The 20,929-nt window shown below is 37.4% G+C and overlaps 1 protein-coding gene across 18 annotated transcripts in view; it reads right to left on the bottom strand.

Moving 5' to 3' along the window:
* NRXN3 (neurexin 3) overlaps positions 1-20,929 on the bottom strand; it is a gene marked incomplete at both ends in the record, with an annotated part of 1,501,492 nt that overhangs the window by 344,488 nt on the left and 1,136,075 nt on the right. For all 18 annotated transcript variants that reach the window (XM_084241403.1, XM_084241402.1, XM_084241405.1 and 15 more), the window contains one exon: positions 6,050-6,231. In XM_084241403.1, the coding sequence (XP_084097529.1) occupies positions 6,050-6,231 (182 nt within the window). The remainder of the gene's footprint in view (positions 1-6,049; positions 6,232-20,929) is intronic.

The raw sequence follows: 20,929 nt of genomic DNA on the forward strand, positions 1-20,929 counted from the left end.
ATATTTTATTTCTTTGAACTTCAGGAAAATCCTGTACCATAATAATTTTCTGCCCACTGACAAGAGGAAGGTGAAGGTCCTGTGATGGTATGGCCCAAGGTTGAACAACCCATGGGGCTTTGATAAGAATGAGTCTCCTATTCAATTTATTTTTAAATTTAAAGTTAAGCATGTTTTCCCACTCTGGCATGTTGCCTTTCAAAACCAAGTGTGGACTCAAAGTAAACAGATTTAGGTATAAGTGCCTTGGGAATAATAGAGAGATGAAAAACACACACACACACACACACACCAAGTCCCATGCAGGTAGATGACTCTGGTCCAGCTTACATAAGCAGTTAGTCCCCAAACCCCCACTTCTACTCCCTTCTCCCACTTTCTTCTCCAACTCTGCTGGGATGGAACAGCTAAGCTGGAAGCTACAGAGAGGATCCCCAGCAGGCCCTCTCCACAGAAGTGGCTAATGATCTGGAAAAGCTCCTAAGCCCAGAAAACCCAAAGAGGCCTTTTTCACTAAGAACAAATAGCAATGAAAGGAAGAACAGAGCCAACCTGCAGCGCACAGCACTCTGTGGGACATGAAATTGCATCTGTTGGACACCTTTGTTGTTTTCTTGTTCTTTCCCTCTTTGCTTGCATTACCAGTCTCAAAAATGTCAGCATTCCTCTGTACTCCTCTGCAGAGCCCCCCAAATACCATTCCTGAGTCAAATCCAGCTCTGTCACTGGCCAGATCCAGAGATGAAGCTAAGCTAACAGCCACCTCCTCCATTGAGGACTAACCCAAGCAGATGCTGAGGGTTTACTGTAAATACCCCCCCTAAAGACTGCCAAAATGAAACATCCAGGATGGCAATTTATACATGGGAGGAATAGACATTTATCATAATTCAGCTCAGCTTCCACTGATTTTCTAGAAGTCTCTTTAAGTGATTTAAATTATGGAAGACACAAAACCACACAAACCAAATCTAATAAACATCCGATTTCCCCAAACATGGAATTGAAAGAGTACTACCAGCTCTTCTTTTTTTTTTTGGTGGGGCAGGTTTTGGAAGAAGAAGAATTTGCTATTATTCAAGGGTGTCAGCCTGGATAGAAGTCCTTCCAATTTTATCTTGTTTCTGTAAATATCTATATCATCAGTTGAGAAGGAAATCGTTGGGGAAGTATGGAGATTCTTTTTTTTAAAAGATTTATTTATTTGTTTGTTTGTTTGTTTGTTTATTGATACAAGAAATGGGGTACAGGCCAGATGTGAGGGAGGGTGAGAGGGTTCACCAGAGACAGAGCGGGGAACAGAGCAGGCAGACTGACAAAATATACTGTTGAGGGGAGCAGCGGGTGAGACAGGAGAGGTCTGCCACACCAGGATATCGATTCTTGAAAAGCAAAACAGATGTCCTGACACATAAATGTCCATTGTTCCTGGAAGACTCATAATTTAAAAAATGAATCCAAGAGGACTGACAGAAAATTATACACAGGGACAAAGAAATTAATAGGTTGTGTTTTTCATCCCCAGCAATAACTATGTAAAAAGAAGCTAATTGTTGCCCACTTCTCCCTGACCTTCTATTTTGTGGGCAGTGAAAGGAGGTTGTCAAGAGTTTCATGATTGCAGTAGCAAGCACTTCATCGTGATCCTTTCTTTAATCCTATTCATGTTTCTCCTTTTGCATGAATGAAGGTGAGTGTAACATGACACAGCTCCCTGGAGCCTCAATAGACACAGGTCATTCACAAGTAATACCAGCTGCTCTCTAAATACTGAGCAGATGAATTCCTCAACAATAGATTTCAATTATTTCAAACTTATATTAGAAGTAATATTTTTTTTAAAAAATACCCCTGTCTTAAGATACCTCCCTTCCATTGAATGTCCTTTCATGTGTCCATACATCAACAAAGATCTTCTTATCTTTTTATCGTTGTCGAATAGGTCCCATCTGTTATTTCATTAATATCATAATCGACACTGAAAATAGCACATTGTGGACACACAAAATGAAGAAATGTTAGCAAATGTGAAGCAAAAGCCTCCTAAATTATCTTGATCTCTTGCTTTCTGATTTATTTGAAATGATCTAGTTCTTTAATACTAATTGCCAAAGTCAATTTAACAACTATGAGGTAAAGATGAGTTGGGAGGATTTTAGTGCTATAAGAAACCAGCACTTCAGCTCTCTTGGCCAGAACAACAGTTTTTCTAACAAATTGTGAAAATGGAAAGTTTGTGCAACTTTCTAATTCTGTCTTGGTGCCCTCTTGTTTGTGCCACTTCTTTACCCTTGGTACTCATGTTTTCATTCTGCTCGGGCTCTGTCCATGCAAGCCTGCTGCCCCCCACAAGGTTGCCTATCCCCAAATCAGTCATGCCTATTTCTCCTCCTTTCTTCTCAACTCTTCAAACTCTAGTCCTACTAGAGCAGCTGACTCCAACCTGGACGAGTCATACAATGCCACTTTCAGCTAATTAGTAAGCAGTCCAAGGGCCCTGTGGAAAATGAATCTTAAACTTACCCATTTTCATAAAGGATTTTTTTTAGCATGGGGACTTGGGGATGACAAAGGATATGAAACAGAAAGTGCCAAGCATGTGAAGACAGACCGTGTGTAATCTGGACCAGTGTGATCAATGCCACATAAGTCTGTCCACAATGCCCAACTGCTACCCAGGTAGCAGGCAGGGATGGTGGAGGCCAGACTCCTACCTGCTGGTTTCACCTGATGCTTTCACAGACTGCCTAGTCACACTTGATGTGAGAGAATGAGAAACTAAGAGTGAGCAGATAAGATGAGCTCAGTGTGCTGTGGAGGCTCTGGAGTCTCTGCGGCAGGTGCTAGAGTAAGTAGATGTTCACTCAGGATCAGAGTCCTGGGTGCCATTAGAAGGGGTCTTTCTCCTCCCTCAAATATGTTAAGTTGGGAACTCAAAAGCATGTTCCAATGACAGCATTGTTGCTGCTCAAAATGCTTCAGAGATTCCTAGAAATTGTGGAAATCCTTTCACCACCAGTTTATAAAGACACAGACTATTAGTGTGCAATCTCTCTCAACACACACACTCACCACATACACAAATGCACACACCACACACATGTCACACCACACACACTTACACCACATACCGCACACACACACAACACCACACACACACAGGTTAATTTCAGTGTTTATAATTTGTTTTCACCAAATTGCTAGCTTTACCACCACTCACAAGTAGCACCAAGGCACAATCAGCAACCACACTTGAAGAGTGAAGTTTTGCCCCCAAGTACCCCCTTGCTGGTGCACATCTGCAGAAAGTATGCCCTCTCTCAGACAGATCCACCTCTCCCTTTCTTCTTGTCCCTGGGATTCATCCTGCCTTCATCTCCCTTTCTTGTCTGCCACCATTTTTTCTTTATCTCCCCAGTGAAATGCAAAGTGGAATGAACCTTTCCTCCTGCCCAACCAACACTTTCACTTTCATTAATGGCCCTTACATTCTTTTCTTTCTGAATAAGTTTCTTTAGTACAAGAAAAAAAAATTGCATTCAATAAGTAAGTCCACCTTTTACATATTATGAAAGTCTTATAGAACTACCTTAGTAGGTATTTATGGCTTCATATTTCTGAATCATCTATTGAAATGTCCAAAACAAGAGGTTTGTTTTAAAGCTAAGTCTTTTGCTCTTCTACTTAGATTACTTTCTCCCCAAATGTGGTAAGGAAACTTCCCTCTTCAGTATAGACAGTAGACATAATCCACTAGGGAATAAAAAATGGTTTGAAGACTAAAGAAACAGCCCCATTCTCAAGAGGACAAGTCCCACCCCAGAATGGTGGGATTTCTCAACTTTGTAGATCTCTCTGTCCTTCCTCTGAAAAGATCAGATGATATCATTTCTTAACTGAAGAGCTGGAGGACAATTTGTTGAGATTTTCCAGAATGCGTAAACAATGGCAGCCTCAGAGGAATAAATCCACAGGACCCCAAGGAGGTGGGGGGGACAACACATTTTGATATAAAATTCCCTCTATTTTTGTTTTTAAAAAGAGAGCAAAATTATGTTCTGTTCATGTCTCACATTCATGCTAATGTAGAGCACAAATACTAATGCATACTAGCAAGTATAAATTTGATATGTTTAGAAACATGCACATTTCAAAGACACTGAGGAAATGACAAGACATTATAATGGTATAACACAATATACCAAAATGGCTCCTCCTAGAAGTTCCCAGGATCCTCATATCAATTTCATAAAAACACTGCCAATTTCAAGTACACTGTCAGAAAATAGGAAAACATTTCTCTTAAAAGTGGAAATGCTCCACAAAACATGAATAGGGAGAAATGGATAAACTAGCAACACATTATCTCACTTGAGAAAGATGCTCATGGCAGTGCCAAATCATATTTTCTTAGCAAGTCACACTGAACAAAAAAAGAAGATAAATCACCATAAAAATGCAAGTGAGCTGGTAATAATAGCCTAGTTACAGCTGCCATGAAATAGTCATTAAGTTATATGCAGCATAAATCTCTGAGTTTTGTAAATTATGGTGGTTCTTAGAGGCCAAATAAAGATAAACTGTGCTAACTATGGCTGCCTTTCCCTGCTCCTTGTGTGGCTTTTTAAAAAACTTAAGGTCAGGTGCATAGTACCATGAGGTTGCCAAAGCTCCTGAGAAAGTATTAAAGCTCACAGCACTATCCAGCACCCCTCTTCCATATTCCAAAGGTGGTAGTTTCTACCCAGTCCTTCTGGCTTTCTCTCCTGAGAAGTCTTGTCTTGCTCTGTCTCACACTGAGGCCAGACAGGCATCCAGCTCAAGCCTCGCATCGCCAGCTGCTCCTGTTTCCAAGGCCCGTTGAAGAGCAGGTGGTAGAGACAGGTACTGCTTTGAGGGCTGAGGTTGCAGCTTGTGGTTCCATCCTGTCACCTTCAGCTCCAGAGGCCAGCACTGAAACCTCCCCCTCTGCTCTCCACGGTTAGGATGGCACATCAGACAGCACCCTGATGCAGAGCTTCTCAGTGGCTGTTTCCTTCTCTTCCTTTTTGAGGTTGGTAGCAATCCCGAGTCGATCTTTTGTCTTAACTGCTTCCCCCCCTGCTATTTAAACGAATTCTTATTGCTCCAAATTAAATCCATTCTTTCTAGGCTTGTCATTGCTAACTAATGAGAACAATTCCTCTCTTTGCTATTGGAGGCTGCATTTTGGGTACTTATGGATGAGAATCATATCCTTTTTTTACCCTACTTTCTTAACTGCAGACTGCACAGGTGATAAAATGGGTTAATTGTTGCTATAAAAATATTTTCTATCCTCATAACGAAGTAATTTTTTGCTCCAAATCATTTTAATTTCTTAGAATTGCACTGTGTTCTTCCTGATTTGCAGTGACTGAGGGTGCAGTCTCATTGAGTCTCTATATACAAGCCAGATGTTAGAAATACACCTCTGTCCTGTTCTGCTTCTCTTTGGCCCTGCCCACTCTAGTCTGTTTTTCTGAAATATTCTTTAGATCCCTACAAAGAAGTAGGGCAGGAGTCAAAGTAAAACCTGCTGCCTGTTTTTATAATTTTTTTTTTACTCAAATACAGACACACGCACACAGCTTTGTCCCCAAAATATTTACTCTTCAGCCCTTTACTGAAAAACTTTACAAAGGACCCTCAGCTAGGAAATTATGAGCATTCTAATTGGCTTTGCTACTTTTGAGAGGAACCACACCAAGTAAATCTCTTATTTACACCTTAACAGTTGGCTAACTATTTCACAACAGGTCAAACCACGTGTCTGCACAGGAACATTCCAAAAGATCCCAGAAGAAATTTAAAATCCTTATCCCTGAGGAACCCAATGGACATCACATCTCACATCTGGAGGGGAGAATGAGTAACATACACCACCCTTGGATAATTCTCCAACATACTCAGGCAATTTTACAAGCATGCACCCCTTTGCAGATACTCATCTAGTTCTGCTGCATTTATCTGGCTCACCAACTTGGGCCACTGGGACGCAAGAGAATCCAGGCCAAAGCCGGGTACTCACTATGTGAAGCTGGAGGAAGTCGCCAAGACCTGGGGCACTGTCGATGCGCACCAAGATGCCATCCTTCACAGTGGTGCTGAAGCCCACGGCAAGGCGGTCTGAGCGCGTGCTGGGCCTGTCGTTGGCTGGCCAGGTGTAGAGGATGAGGCCCCCGCTTTTCCCGAAGATGTAGGTCGCACCAGCTGTGAAAGCAAGGAGAAGAGCTATCAGGGCACTGGTTTGTGCAGGAGACACAAAGTCGAGGCAAAGTGCAGACAGCTGCACTGAGGAATTGTTCCTCACACCCCAGTGTTTGGTTACCTAGAAGGATGGCATCCAAAACCTATGAAAGCAGCTGTCACCCCAAATTAAAGATGAAGGAAAGATGAAGTATAACAAAGCAGATGTTAACAAGAGAGAGTCTGAACATCTTCAGTTCCTGCTGCCTAGTGGCAGAGGGCAAGTGGCAGGCTTCATGGGAGAGCTTTGGTTTATTGTTGAAACCTTTCGGTCTTCCTCACTGGCAGAATTAATTTTCTGTCTCGGTTAGGACAGGCACCAGATAGCCAAGTAGTTCCCCCATCTCTTAGCTGTCAGAATGTTCTCATCAGTGGAGCTGTGAGTTGCTCCAGGGATGCCTCACAAAACTGCAGAAAACATGGAAGCCCAAAGCCATCATTCCCTCAACGCCTGTTCAGGCTGCCACCTCCACAGTACAGTAAGTCGTGGCCCAAGGAAACCAAGTTATATGGCTGGAGCATTTGCCTATTTCACTATTATGTTGCTATAAAAAGGTGATCAAAATTCATTCAGTGGACTTTTAAATTCATTCATTCATTTAATTCATTCATTCAGTGGACTTTTAAAAATTAATCCCCCACCCCTTAGTGGTGGGGTTTTTCTGGCATTATTATATAAGTTTCTATTTCCTTTTCCAAGTTAAACTTTGAAAAGACTTATAGAGGAAATAAAGAGGTAAAAAACTTAGTCCAATGAATTTTTAACACAAGGAGTAGTGTCAATTATGATTAGTGATACATCAGTGTTTTTAATATTTACTTGTGTTTTCTCTGATATTGTCTACAAACACAGGAATCACCAAGAATATTTCAGCATAAAAAATACACAACAAACAGGAAAAAAATAAAGGAGTGAGATATATCTTGGATATTTTTAGAAGTCTATTTAAAAATTTTTTTTTGAATCTGAATTTGGGGGAAACATTTAGACTCGGTAGCCAGAATAGACTACACCACTATAGTTTCTATGGTTCTACGTGTGTTGTTCATACTGCATGCTTTCATATGTGGTTAATCTCAAACTTCAAAGAATATTTGGCATCAGATTTTCTTTATCTGTTTCCCACTGAATGTATCCAACCCTTGAAATACTTTAAAGCAGCATTAGGTCAGGGATCAGGCATTAGATCAACTATCCTTAGCATTTACTAAAATGCTAAGGTCCACATTTTTTTTAGAGAATATTGAGTTAAATTATGTTGTTTGGGGCCTCCCCGGTGGCGCAGCAGTTGAGCACTGGGTTGCGAAGCTGCCCACGGCCTCTGCAGTGCCGGTTCGATCCCCGGCTGCTCCCCGGCCACCAGAGGAGGGTCCCACATGGCACACAGACCTCTCCTGCCGCCCGCTGCTCCCCTTAGCAGTGTACTTCGGTCCTTCTGCCTGCTCTGTTCCCCACTCTGGCTCTGGTGAATTCTCTCACCCTCCTGCGCTTCTGACTGTACCCAGTGCATGTATAAACAAAAACAAACAAACAAACAAACAAATAAATAAATAATGTTGTTTGAAGAAGTAAGTTTTGCAGTTCATATAGAAATAATAAAAAACATTGCTATGAGCTAGAATTAGGAATGTATATCATATGTCACCCTTATTCAGAGTCACAGTATATTCTGAAGCGTACAGAATCTAATAAGAACTTTTTGAAAGGTTACTATCCTTTTTTAAAAATTATGTTAATTGAGGTAATATTGGTTTAAAACACTGGGAATAAGTTCAAACCACTACAAATATATGCCCCAAGCCACATTTACCACCAAATCACAGTAAATTAAACCTCCACTATAGTCTACTTGGCTGCTCCCCCTGTAGAACCACCCCTACAAAGACCCCTGCCCCCATCAGTTAGCTTCAATTTTGCAGTCAGATTTCTAGGGTTTTGTTTTATTTTGTCTGTTCCTTTAATTTGTTTCTTTATATTTTACCTATGAGTAAAATCATCTGTTATTTGTCTTTCTCCTTCTGAGTTATGAAAGGTCATATCCTTGTATATATTACATGTAGCAAAACATTATTTCCCTTTTATGAATTTCTCAGTCCTTCAGGGATGGTGTCTGAGAAGCCCTCCCCAGTCATCTGGAGATTTTAGGATTGTGTTATGGAAAGTTTATGATTAATTCTATATGCAAAACAATGTTTGCTCCTCACTAGCCACAAATACCTTTAAAGCTTCTTAAAATTAGAAATGTGGATAAACAATTTACCCTTACTCTTTCTCCATCTGTGAAGATTTTAAATAATTCCCTTTCTGCAGATGATTACAAATGTCACCACCACTCCCTTTATTCCTTATTTGGAAAACTGAAGGTTACTCAGTGATTAATGTACAGAATCACCAAAAATGCAAATCAGTCTGTGACATTTTGTGGCAATTTATAAAATCGCACGCTATTCTATTCTAAATAGATAGAGAATTCTGCTATAGGGATAAATTCATACTCTCTCAGGAAATAATTTTGTCATTATAAAAAGAATAAGTTAAAAGTTGATACCAGAAACACAATTGCACAGTGCTTTATAGTATACAAAAGCCTTTTTCATTTTTTTAATCTGGATCTTCAAGACAGTTTTAGGCGATATTTTATGTGTCAACACTGAAACCAGAGACCCAAATAGATGAATTTAAAGACATTTCAGAGGATAAATATATAAAACTTCTTATATGTAGTGTGTGTGAGGTCAAGATGCCTTCAACTTTTAAATAAACAAATAGCAAAACCTCACTGACAATGTCAGACTAAGTATTGTATATATACATAATCTGGTTTTAAATTATTATTACCGCTTTTGTTGTTCTAAATTTATGATATCATTATGAGAAAAGTCTAACTTTGTAGATGAAAAGAACATAAAAGTTACAAAATGCTTAATATTTGGCTTATTTTGCTCTGTAGAAATAAATATTAAAATATGTATTCTTGGCACTGAATTAGCTAGTAATAGTAAATAAAGACACTGAAACTTCTGTGGTCCAATGTTGACTTTAGAGGAAGTTAATTAATAGTTACAAGTTTCTACTGTGATAATCTGCTATTTTCCCCCTTTAGTTAGCCCCGCTATCTGACATGGATTTTAAAGACAAATGCACACATTCTGTTCATTTTAACATAAAATGTTTATAGAGTCCCAGAGGGAACATGGCATTATTTTGCTTTACATTTTCAAATTAAAAAGTTAATTTTGTTATTTTTAAATGTGGATTACAAATAGCTTTTGGGGAGCCAGAAACTCTTAACAACCCTCTTTAATCCATTAACAGTTTTCATCTCTAAGCCATGCACTACCTCATCACATGCTTCCTCTCCAGAGTCCAGTAGTTCCAATGGCTGATTTCTCACTGTGCTCAGTATGCTGTTACAGAGATCCTCCTACATTTATTAATAACCAGACCCATGTAAATTTTCGGTTTGCCAGCAAAAAGTGATCAATTCAACTGAAGAAAAAAATGCTAGGGAGGCATTTTGGACATATAACATCACAGGATTTGCAAGTTTGCAAGAAGCCGAGGTTGCTTTGCTTAGTTCCAACCAATAGAGCATTCCAGGGATGTAATCTCAAGACTGCCACCACTAACCAAGATAAAGTGGATGAATTTCATCTTCAAGTAGTCATCAAGTGTGACATGTTATTTTGCATACAACTTCATTTTTTTGGGTCTCAAATGCACCAAAAATGGGGTTGGCTTATTGTTTTCAGATTTGGCTAGATATTAACTGAGATGAAGCTTATGGGGATGTTGGCAGAGTGGGATACAGGAGTATTAATGAATGTTTTTGTGTGCATTCTGTGTGTGCATGCTTGTGTGTGTCCATGTGTGTGTGTGTAGTGGGGAGGAGCACAGGCTCCAATGAAATCATGAAGGACTCCTGAAGAGCATTTTTATGCAGTTACAAGATATGCTGATGAAGTAGGTGATCTATGATTTCTCAAAGGGAGTGATGGCCAAATTTTTTTTCTAATCTATACATTTCCCCTATAAGTAAGTCTTTAATCTGTGATGCTTATATTATTGCTTATTTTAATAGAATTTAATTGTTGAAAACAAGTCACATTTTCCCTACTTAGGAAAATTTGAATAATTATTGCTATTATTATTTTGACTTATAAACCCCCTGGCCTTACCATTCTGAATGACATTGTGACTATTTTCATTCCCATAACTAATGCCATATTACTTTGGGGGAAGATTAACAAAAGAATAGAATCATGGTCTTGTTTAATGTTGATTTTAGATACAAAATGGCATATACATACATATGTGTGTATACATATGTGTGTATGAAAAATCAAGTTTAGCTAGGAAATAAAATAGAGTACCTGAAGTTCGTTCATTACTTTCATTATCAAATAATTACAGATAACATGGCTTCAGAAAATAATTTAATTATGTATATGGTATATTTGTGTTTCTTTAATTAATTTCAAAAAAGCAAATAAGGGCCTCCCTGGTGGTGCAGTGGTTGAGCTCTGGGTTGCGAGGCTGCCCGCAGCCTCTGCAGCACCAGTTCGATCCCTGGCCACTGGGCGGGGGGCCCACCTGGAGCGTGTACCTCTCTTGCTACGCCCGCTGCTCCCCTCAGCAGTATACTTATTAAGTCTGCCTGTTCAGCTTTCCACTCTGGCTCTGGTGAATTCTCTCACCCTCCCGCACTTCTGACTGTGCCAAATGCTTGTATAAATAAATAAATAAGTAGACAAATAAATAAATAAATAAATCTTTAAAAAAGCAAATAAGCTTTCCCTAAAATAATTTTTGGTTGGTGTGAAATGGAGCAAGTTTGGGAGCATTTTCAAGAGGAGCTCTGCGAGAGTTAACTTTAAAGAAAATTAGATGATTTACTCCTAACAATTACAGATGGTAGGTTAATAACTTAGGTAATCATATAAGTTTTTTTTTTTGTTTTTTTTTTTTTAAAGAACTTGGGAGTGTTCTTTCCTAATTTTTGGAAGTGTTTGAGAAGGACTGATATTTATTCTTCTTTAAATGTTGGTAAACCTCACCAGTAAAGCCATCTAGTCCTGGGCTTTTCTTTGTTGGGAGGTTTTTTTTTTTTTTTTTATAAATTTTATTGTTATATTCCCCATACAATTGCAGCCCCCCCATTCTGACCCCAATCCCTCCCCTCCCGCCCCCGCCCCCCTAAAAGTGTCTCTGGTTCATAGTTTTTTGTTGATTTTGATTTTCACTTTCTTATAGTTATTCATTTTCCTGGTCCCTTATTTAAGTTTTCTAGATTCCTGCTATGAGTGAGACCATCCGGTATTTTTCTTTTTCTTTCTGGCTTATTTCGCTGAGCATGATCCCTTCCAGCGCCATCCATGTTGCTGCAAATTGCATGTGTTTATCTTTTTTGAATGCTGAGTAATATTCCATGGTATATATGTACCACATCTTCTTGATCCAGTCATCTATTTTTGGGCATTTGGGTTGTTTCCAAAGCTTAGCTATTGTAAACAGTGCTGCTATAAACATAGGGGTGCAGGTGTTCTTTGGAATTGATGTTTCTGTGTCCTTTGGGTAAATACCTAGGAGTGGAATTGCTGGATCATATGGAAGCTCTATGTTTAGTAGGTCCAGAAATCTCCATACAGCTTTCCACAGTGGTTGGACCAGTTTGCACTCCCACCAACAGTGCAGAAGAGTTCCTTTTTCTCCACACCCTCGCCAACATTTGTTGTTGCTAGCTTTTTTAATATGTGCCATTCTCACTGGTGTAAGATGGTATCTCATGGTAGTTTTAATGTTCACATGGTAAGTGAACTGGTATAAGAAATAAGGTGTCAGACTCCTTCTTCAGTGCTCTTTGAACATTGTCTGAGGATTCATAAAACTTCATGGCACCGACATGTCTGTCCAACTCTGTTATTTCAGGCTCCTTATTCCTTATTTCGGTTTTATTATTCTTTCATTAATCTTATACACATTTGTGTTCTGTATTATAAACCAGTAAATTCTTTTGGAAAATAAATGGATTATCAATGACAAAAATACATTATGCTAGCAAATGTAGTTATTGCTATTAAATTAATACTTTTATTCATATAAATTACCATATAGCTAATAAAACCAAAATGCAAAGACTTTGAAATTGAGAAACATCTCTTCTAGCAAATGGAGACAGAAATCTTAAGGATCTCATAATGATGGATGGTTTGTAGAATATAGTGTCTCAATTTCTTTTATTTAGTTTGTTCCAAATTCCCCACATATACCTCTGGCTGTCTGGGGAGTGTTCATAACAGAAGGGTCTTAGATTCACAGCACTGAATGGTTTTCTGATTTCATTCATTGGGAGTATCTCATTTATGCCTCTTCTTCCAATACCCACTGAAGCATTAATGGCAAATATTTTTGATATTGGTTTAACAAAAAAAGAAAATAGAGACTCAAAGAGATTAAATGACTTCATGTGGTCTTAAACAGTAGTGCTGAAAGTTGAACCTCATCTTTCCTAACTCTGCCCTCCTCTCCCCTCATCAGACAATCCTGCTGACCTAGCAATGCAGTGTCCTTGGGGACTCCTGGGACACCAAGAGCTGCGCAGGAGGGCAGGGTGAGTAAGAGATGGACAAACTCTGAACAGTGAAATCTCTGCCTTACAGAGGGAGCCACTAGGGAGTATGAGTGGATGATACAGATTTTACAAATAGGTATGCAACATATTTATTGAATGGATGGTTTATTATGATCTATTTTGTCTACTCTGAATTTTTTGAAATAAACAGCAAAACTGATGATAAAGTAACCTTGCATAGAGCAAAACTGAATAAATTGAACACTAAGAAAGCAATTTCATCTATTTTAAAGAACATCCTTTATCTTTGCAAAGAAATGTACAAATTTACTACTGAGCTAACTGAGAAACTGACAACATTGCCTAAGTGTCAAGTATATCATCAGGGAGAGCCAAGCACCATTTCTTAACTTAGGCAAGGTGAGGACTCCCTTTATATGGGGATATTTCTTCCTCACTCTCTTTTTTTTTAAAGAAAGATTTATTTCTGCATAAAAGAACTGGGATATAGGCCAGAGGTGTGGAGAGGGTGAGAGGATTTCCCAGAGACAGAGTGGGGTGCCTAAGAGGGGGATCTACTGAAATAGACTGCGGAGGGGAACAGTGGGCGAGACAGGTGAGGTCTGCTGCGCCACATGTAGGTTAGCTTCCTGTCCAGGGATTGAAATCAGGCTGCAGCAATGATAGCCTGATAATGCTGAGACTTAACCTCTATGCTATCAGGGAGGCCCTTTCTTCCTAACTCTTTTTTATAAATATAATTTTACATCATTTTTCACTTTTGCACAATGTATGCATTTTCATTTTTGTTATATTTCCCATACAATTCCCACCCGCTTATTTTGACCCTAATCCCTCCTCTTCCCCTCCCCCCCATAGTGTGTCTCTGGTTTATAGTTGCTTGTTGATTTTGATTTTTTCTTTATTATAATTAGTCTTTTTCCTGGTCTCTTATATAGGTTTTCTAAATTCCTGCTATGAAACATTAATTCAAAAGGGCATCTGCACCCCTGTGTTTATAGCAGCACTATTCACAATAGCTAAGCTCTGGAAACAACCCAAATGCCCCAAAATAGATGACTGGATCAAAAAGATGTGGTATATATACACAATGGAATATTACTCAGCAATCAAAAAAATAAACTCATGCAATTTGCAGCAACATGGATGGAGCTGGAAGGAATCATGCTCAGCAAAATAAGCCAGAAGAAAAATAAAAATACTGAATGATCTTCTTAATTCTTGAGAGAAGAATGGTTAAAATCAAAGAGCATTAACCTGGAATACATAGAGGCAACACTTCAAAGCATGTCTAGTATTCTAGAATAAAGATTTCAACTTAAAGACTTCCCAGCAGAACCAATCAATATTGGTTCTACTTAATATAAAATCTACTTGGTAATATTGGAACTCAAGGTTTTGCATAGAGGGAAGTCCTTATATATTGTACCCCATGCCAAGATTCCATAGGAGCTGGTGGGAGAAAAATACAAAATCAACAAAGTCCCACCTATTAGCCCATATTTTTATATGGATAAAAAATATCTACCATTATTTAATTCTGGTATTAAATGCCATCAAAAATAACCATTTTACTTGAATGATTATATGTTATATACAAATTCAGTTCTTACAAATATGATTGGTTGGACCTTTAGTTGGGTATGCTATCAAGGATTTTCTAGAGATTCCAAAGAGGAAGCAAATTATTGTGCTAGAGCCAAATCTCATACCAAGTATTAAGATGACTTGCTGCTGTGATTCCTTTTGTATACCTGTGCTCCCCCAAAGTTTGAGTAAAATAAAATCACATATAGCTTCTGGCAACAGTCATGGGTATTGACAAATACATCATGGCCCTCTGAACCCTAGAGAAAAGACATTTTCTGAAACACATTCTATCAGAAAAACTATAAAGAAAATCATCTTTACTCCTCAAATTTCAGGATTTTTCCCTAGGAAAATAAGTTAATTAGTGGTAAAGTATGTAATGTTTTACACATTGAAATTGATCGAAAATTAAAACTTCAAGGGACATACTTAGATTCCCTCTTGCTTTACAGAATTTTCATAAGCCCAGTGGTTTTCCTTTGGAGCAAATATCTCTTTCATAAATTTTTGGTAGTTATTAACAATACTCATTGTAATATCAACATTAATACTAATACTTGTACTAACTATATGTATGAATTAGTTATAATATTTCGAAATTTTATATATAGTTTTCACTTTAGATGCTCTTGCATTAGGACTGCCATAACAAGGTACAGAGACCAGGAAGTTTAAAAAGCAGATAATTATTTGCTCATGATTCTGGAGGCTAGAATTCAGAAATCAGGTGTCAGCAGGGCTGATTTCTTCTAGGATCTCTCTACATGGCTTATAAATGGCTGTCTTTCCCTCATGTAATCATGTGGTCTGCCATCATTACCCTAGTGTGTCCTAATTTCTTCTTCTAAGAACACCAGTCATACTGGATTAAGAACCACATGAATGATTTCATTTTAAATGAATTATCTTGTTTGAGATCGTATCTCCAAATACAGTTACATTGTTGGACATTGGGGGGTTCTGACTTCAAGATACAAAATTTGGGGGACAAATAATGATGATATTTGATCACAGTCCCATAATGATCATAGTCCCAGTTTTAAAGAAAGATGAGGAATATTGTGGAAGGAGGTAAAATAATTTAGCCAAGATCAAGTGGAAACAAGAATTTAACCAAATCTTTCTAACTCAACAATGTACATTCTTTTCATTATATCAAGCTCTATCCTTAAAATATACCTATTACTTTTTTTTTACTTTTTTTTTTTACAGATTTATTTATTTATACAGGAACTGGGGTACAGGCCAGATGTGTGGGAGGGTGAGAGGATTCACCAGAGACAGAGCGGGGAACAGAACAGGCAGACTGATGAAATACACTGCTGAGGGGAGCAGCGGGTGAGACAGGAGAGGTCTGCCTTGCCATGTGGGATTCTCGCTGGCTGGCCAGGATTGAACCCGCGCTGCAGAAGCTGCAGACAGCTTTGTAGCGCAGTGCTCAACCACCTGTGCCACCAGGGAGGCCCCTCCTACCTATTACTTTTAACTTGTATCTGTGTGTATATGGGAATGATGATGAAGACAAGGGGACCGTGTATTTTTAATGTGGTCAGAATTTAAAAACAAAAAAAACACTCAGTTTCCCTCACAATTGAAATGTTGATCTATCTAGCTATCTAAACTCTAAATATAAAAGTTTTATTTTATGTTATTTCTCAAAATAAAAATAAATTGCCAATTTTGCAAAAGAAGGCCTGTTGATAATTCCCAGAACTTTCTGGATTGTAGAACTTTTTTTTTTTTTTTGATATACCATTGTCTTACATCCTTGTTAGTGTTTTGACAGTATAATATTTCTCCCCTCAGGCAGAGTCACCATAGCACCCCACCACAAAGGCACCTACAGTCCTCCACCATTTTATCTTTTTTAAATGACAGTGTTTCATATGAGGTTGTTGCCTGTAACGTGTATAAAGTAAGGCCAGACAAGAGGTTGCTCTTGATTAATTACACCACATTCATAAAACTCTAAATTCTGAAAGGTGGACTCTATAATGAGGTTTATTTCAGAGATTATCTCACAGTCAACTTAATTTAACTTTCAGAGCCACACTAGTTTCTTACATTGCAAAACAAAATATGTCCTAGGAAATTGCATAATATTCAGGTTTAAGAAAATAAATATTAAAGGTATATTGCCAAACAAAATAAAAATCAAGAACCCTTCTATACCATGAACTCCTGGAGGACAGGGCTGTTTAATTTATCACTCTTTCAACACCAGGAAAGCTCAGGAAATAAATGCTGCTGAATTAATCAATAAAACTTGGCTCACCTATACTTTCATATCTTCACACTGTCATTCAGGCATTGCCCATTAATCCATCTTAGGCTTTTGTCACTTAACCTCAATGTGGAAATATTTTATAAATATTCATCAATTAGGACTCACAGCATCTCCTATGAAGCAATGTGCCATAGTTTCCAATTTATAAAAGCAATCTAACTTCAAAGACATTTGAATGATTTTTCATTGGTAAGTTTTTAGCAGGCTCAGATAAGAAAATCACACCTGTTTTTAGTCAAATTGTTTTATGCTACCCCTCAGTTCCTAAATCACACTGCAAACTGTTTTTAGTTATGCATACACACACACACACACAACGTGTCTCTATACACACTTCTCCTACTTAAGAGTTGGAGTACGGATCAAAACAGTTTATACACACATACCCCTACATACATACATATATACATACATACATATATATGAACACATTCTAGACTTAACCTAACAAGAATCTATGCTAGAAAAGCTGGGCAACATATTTAATCACAGCAATACTATTATTCTATTATACTGAGCCTTAACTAAGTACAAAGAGCATATACACATTTGTCCTTAGGCAAAATATAAATGAATGAAAAGAAAAAGAAAAATGATCATTTTATAATTACTCATCAGCCTATTCTGTAGCATTTTTTCCAAAATGTGTTGCTTCTGACGACATCTCCCGGGGCACAGAATAAAGGGGAGGTTCAGAGAGCATTCATCTACCTCTTTTCCTCCTTTTATTTCATAACTTTGAAATACCTTCTGTAATAAGAGTAATCAGGGGATTTCTAAGTACTGAACATTCTCTGACACAGAAATATACATGAAGAGTAGTTGCTTATTTCTAGTGATATGATTTAAATGCCTGATATATATGGAGTTCTCATTTCCAAGAGGCCAAGTACTATAAACAGATAACTCTGGTGTATTTGTGGCTCTAATTCATAAAATATGATTTCTTTGTAAAAGTTACCTAATTTTTTTTTGAAAATGGTTCTTGTTTCTATGAGACACATATCTCTTAACATAGCCTCGTGTCAGACACTCTCTTAACTCTGTAACTATCATATATTTTTATTGAGCCTGAGTTTCCCTATGATTAAGATTGTGATAATACCTCTCCTACCTGCTTATCTTAACAAGCTGAAGTAAAGATCAAAATAGTTAACCTGTGTAACTATAGAAAGCTCTAGAAATAGTTCAGCATACATTGTATGGTGATCACCTCAAAGTGAAGGAGCTTCCCAAAATTTCTGTACCTATAGGAGACTTTCACTATCCAATATGCTCAGCACATCTTTCCTTTTTTATCTAGAAACATTAAGCCTCTTAACATGGAAATTACCATTTTCTCCCATTTTAATCATGAGATTTGTATGCAAATCGTTAATCCCTTAATAGATTTTGCCCTTTGCATGCAAGTGATGGGCTAAAGTGTGGTAAAATAACCCAAGTTGGAATGATAAGAGCACTTCACTAAATTGTTTTGTAACCTGGATTCAGTAAAACACACAATCAGTTCCTCTCTGATGATGAGGTTATACGGTCAAAGGCATACAGTTGTGTGGCCACATTTCTACCATAGAGAAGTTATGAGAAAATAAACCCTGACCAAGTGGAGTCAAGAGTTATAGTAAACAATAGAGTATGGCTTTAGAATTAAAAACAGACATATAGAACAGTGGATTATAATTGAGCTAAGAAATAAATCCATACTTTATGTGAATATTTAATTTATGACAAAGGAAGGAACCAAGAGTATAAAATGGAGGAACCAAGAATATACAATGTAGAAAGGAAAGTCTCTTTAATGAATGGTGCTGGAAAAACTGGGAAGCTACTTGATGAAGAATAAAACTAAACTATTAATTATCTCACATTAAGTACAAAGGTTAACTTATAGTGCAGTAAGGACTGCAACCATAAAATACACAGAAAACAGGCAAAGGACTGAAAAACATTGACTTCGGGGATGACACTAAGAATTCAGCTCCAACAACTTGGAAAACAATAACAAAATCAAACAAATAGGACTATATCAAACAAACAAACAAAAAAAGCTTCTGCATAGAAAAACACATCACTTTCAAAATGAAAAGACACCCTAACAAATAGAAGATATTTGTACATCATACATCTGACAAAGGACTAATATCCAAAATATACAAAGAACAGCTCAACAAAAAGAAAATGAAAAATCCAATCAAAATATAGGCAAAAGAGTTAAAATGACACTTCTTAAGGAAGACATGCAGCTAGCCAACAAGCATATGAAAAAATGTTCCTCATCAATCATTATCAGGGAAATGTAAATCAAACCCACTGTGAGATACCACCTTAGCTTATATCAAAAGGGACAGAAACAGCAAGTTTTAGTGAAGAGAGTGGAGAAAAAGGAACCCTCGTACACTCTTGGTAGGAAAGTAGACTCGTTTAGCTCTTATGGAAAATTGTATGGAGGTTTCTCCAAAAATTAAAAGTAGATCTGCCATATGATCCAGCAATTCCATTCTTTTGAAGGATACAAAAATAAATTTAAAAGGATATATGCACTTGTATGTTTGCTGCACTGCTATTTATAAAAGTTTAGTTATTGAAGTGACCTGAGTACCCCATGACTGATGAATTGGTAAAGAAGATATGTTTTTTATACACAATGGATTACTATTCAGCTATAAAGATAGTATCTTGCCATTTGTGAAAACATGATGGAATTGGAGGGGATAATGCAAAATGAAATCAATCAAAACGAGAAAGGCAAATATCAGATGATTTCGTTCATATACGGAACATAAAGAAATAAAACAGAGAAGACTAAATGAAAGCAGAAAGAAAGAAGACTTTCAGAAGAAAGAAGACTTCAGAATTGAGGCTACTAGAAGGGGTAGAGGGGAAAGGAATAAAAGGGAGGGGGCCCAATGGACTATGTTGGAGGATTATGAGTGCCTTGGTGGTGGGTGTAGTATGGTAACATACATCTAAAGAGGTGTGAACTTATGCCCTAAATCATATGCAGTGTTGTACACCAATATTACTGTAAAAGAGTTGGGCACAGAGAGAAAATGTGCCATATTTGGAGGATCCTAAGTCTTCACTTAAAGTCATAAGTAGGTTCATGTAAACTATAACTTAAAGTGAAACTCCCTAAGGAAAGCAGGTTCTTATTCAGAATTGATTTTTCTCTTCAATGCAATAACAAAATGGCAATGAGGAGCTTCCTGGTGGCACAAGGGGTTAAGCATCAGCACTATGACACAATCCGCAGCTACTGGAGCATGAGTTCGATCCCCAGCTAGGGAGGTGACCCACATGGTGCAACAGACCTCTCCTGAATCACCGCACTGCTCCCCTCAGCAGTGTATTTTAGTCAATCTTCCTGTTCTGTTCCCCACTCTGTCTCTGGTGAATCCTCTCACCACCCCTAACCCTGCACCTCTGGCCTGTACCCCAGTTCTTATATGCATAAATAAACTTTAAAAAAGACAATGAATTAAATTTATTGGAAGAACTCTGTGATTGATTAATGGCCTTGTTATAAAATTGCCCAATTGTCTTTTTTTTTTTTTATTCTTCCCAGCATAAAAACACCAATTTGTCTCATTTGTCTTTATTTTAAAAGTTCAATCTTTGATTCTTTCACTGCAAAAAAAAATTTATGCATTTATATATCAGAAGAATTGTTTGCAAATTTCCTCCTACAATCTTCACAAATTTTCTGTTTCAGCCTCTAAGATAATTTTTCTTTCAAAATAAAAATCTTCTTTCACAGATAGTCTTATTAGATAATTGTGTTTTAACCAAGCATTTCAGACACTTTTAATCTATCTACAAACCTGTTTTATCAAGTTAAAGTATATATTTTCAATATAAAAAGTACTTTTAACCTTTTTGAATATATTCTTATATATGTATTATTGTTATTACTGTTGTTTTATCCTTATCTAACTTGTGTTGACAAATTTTATTTTGTGATTTTGATCTTTAGTGATGGATCTATGATAAAGGTAGCAAAAAAAAAAAAAAAAAAAGAAAAATCCTCACTGAAATTTTAAGCCATCCTTTATCTCTTCCACAAAACCATATTATTAGTAAAAACAGACGTTTGACAGTCAATAGAGAACATTTAAGCTTGGGCTTCTAAGTTTCCAATTATCTTTTTTTATGTAAAATTTTCAATGGCTAATTTATTTATTCTAAGCTACTT

The sequence above is a fragment of the Talpa europaea genome (assembly GCF_964194135.1).
Source record: "Talpa europaea genome assembly, chromosome: 8".
Taxonomy (NCBI): Eukaryota; Metazoa; Chordata; class Mammalia; order Eulipotyphla; family Talpidae; genus Talpa; species Talpa europaea.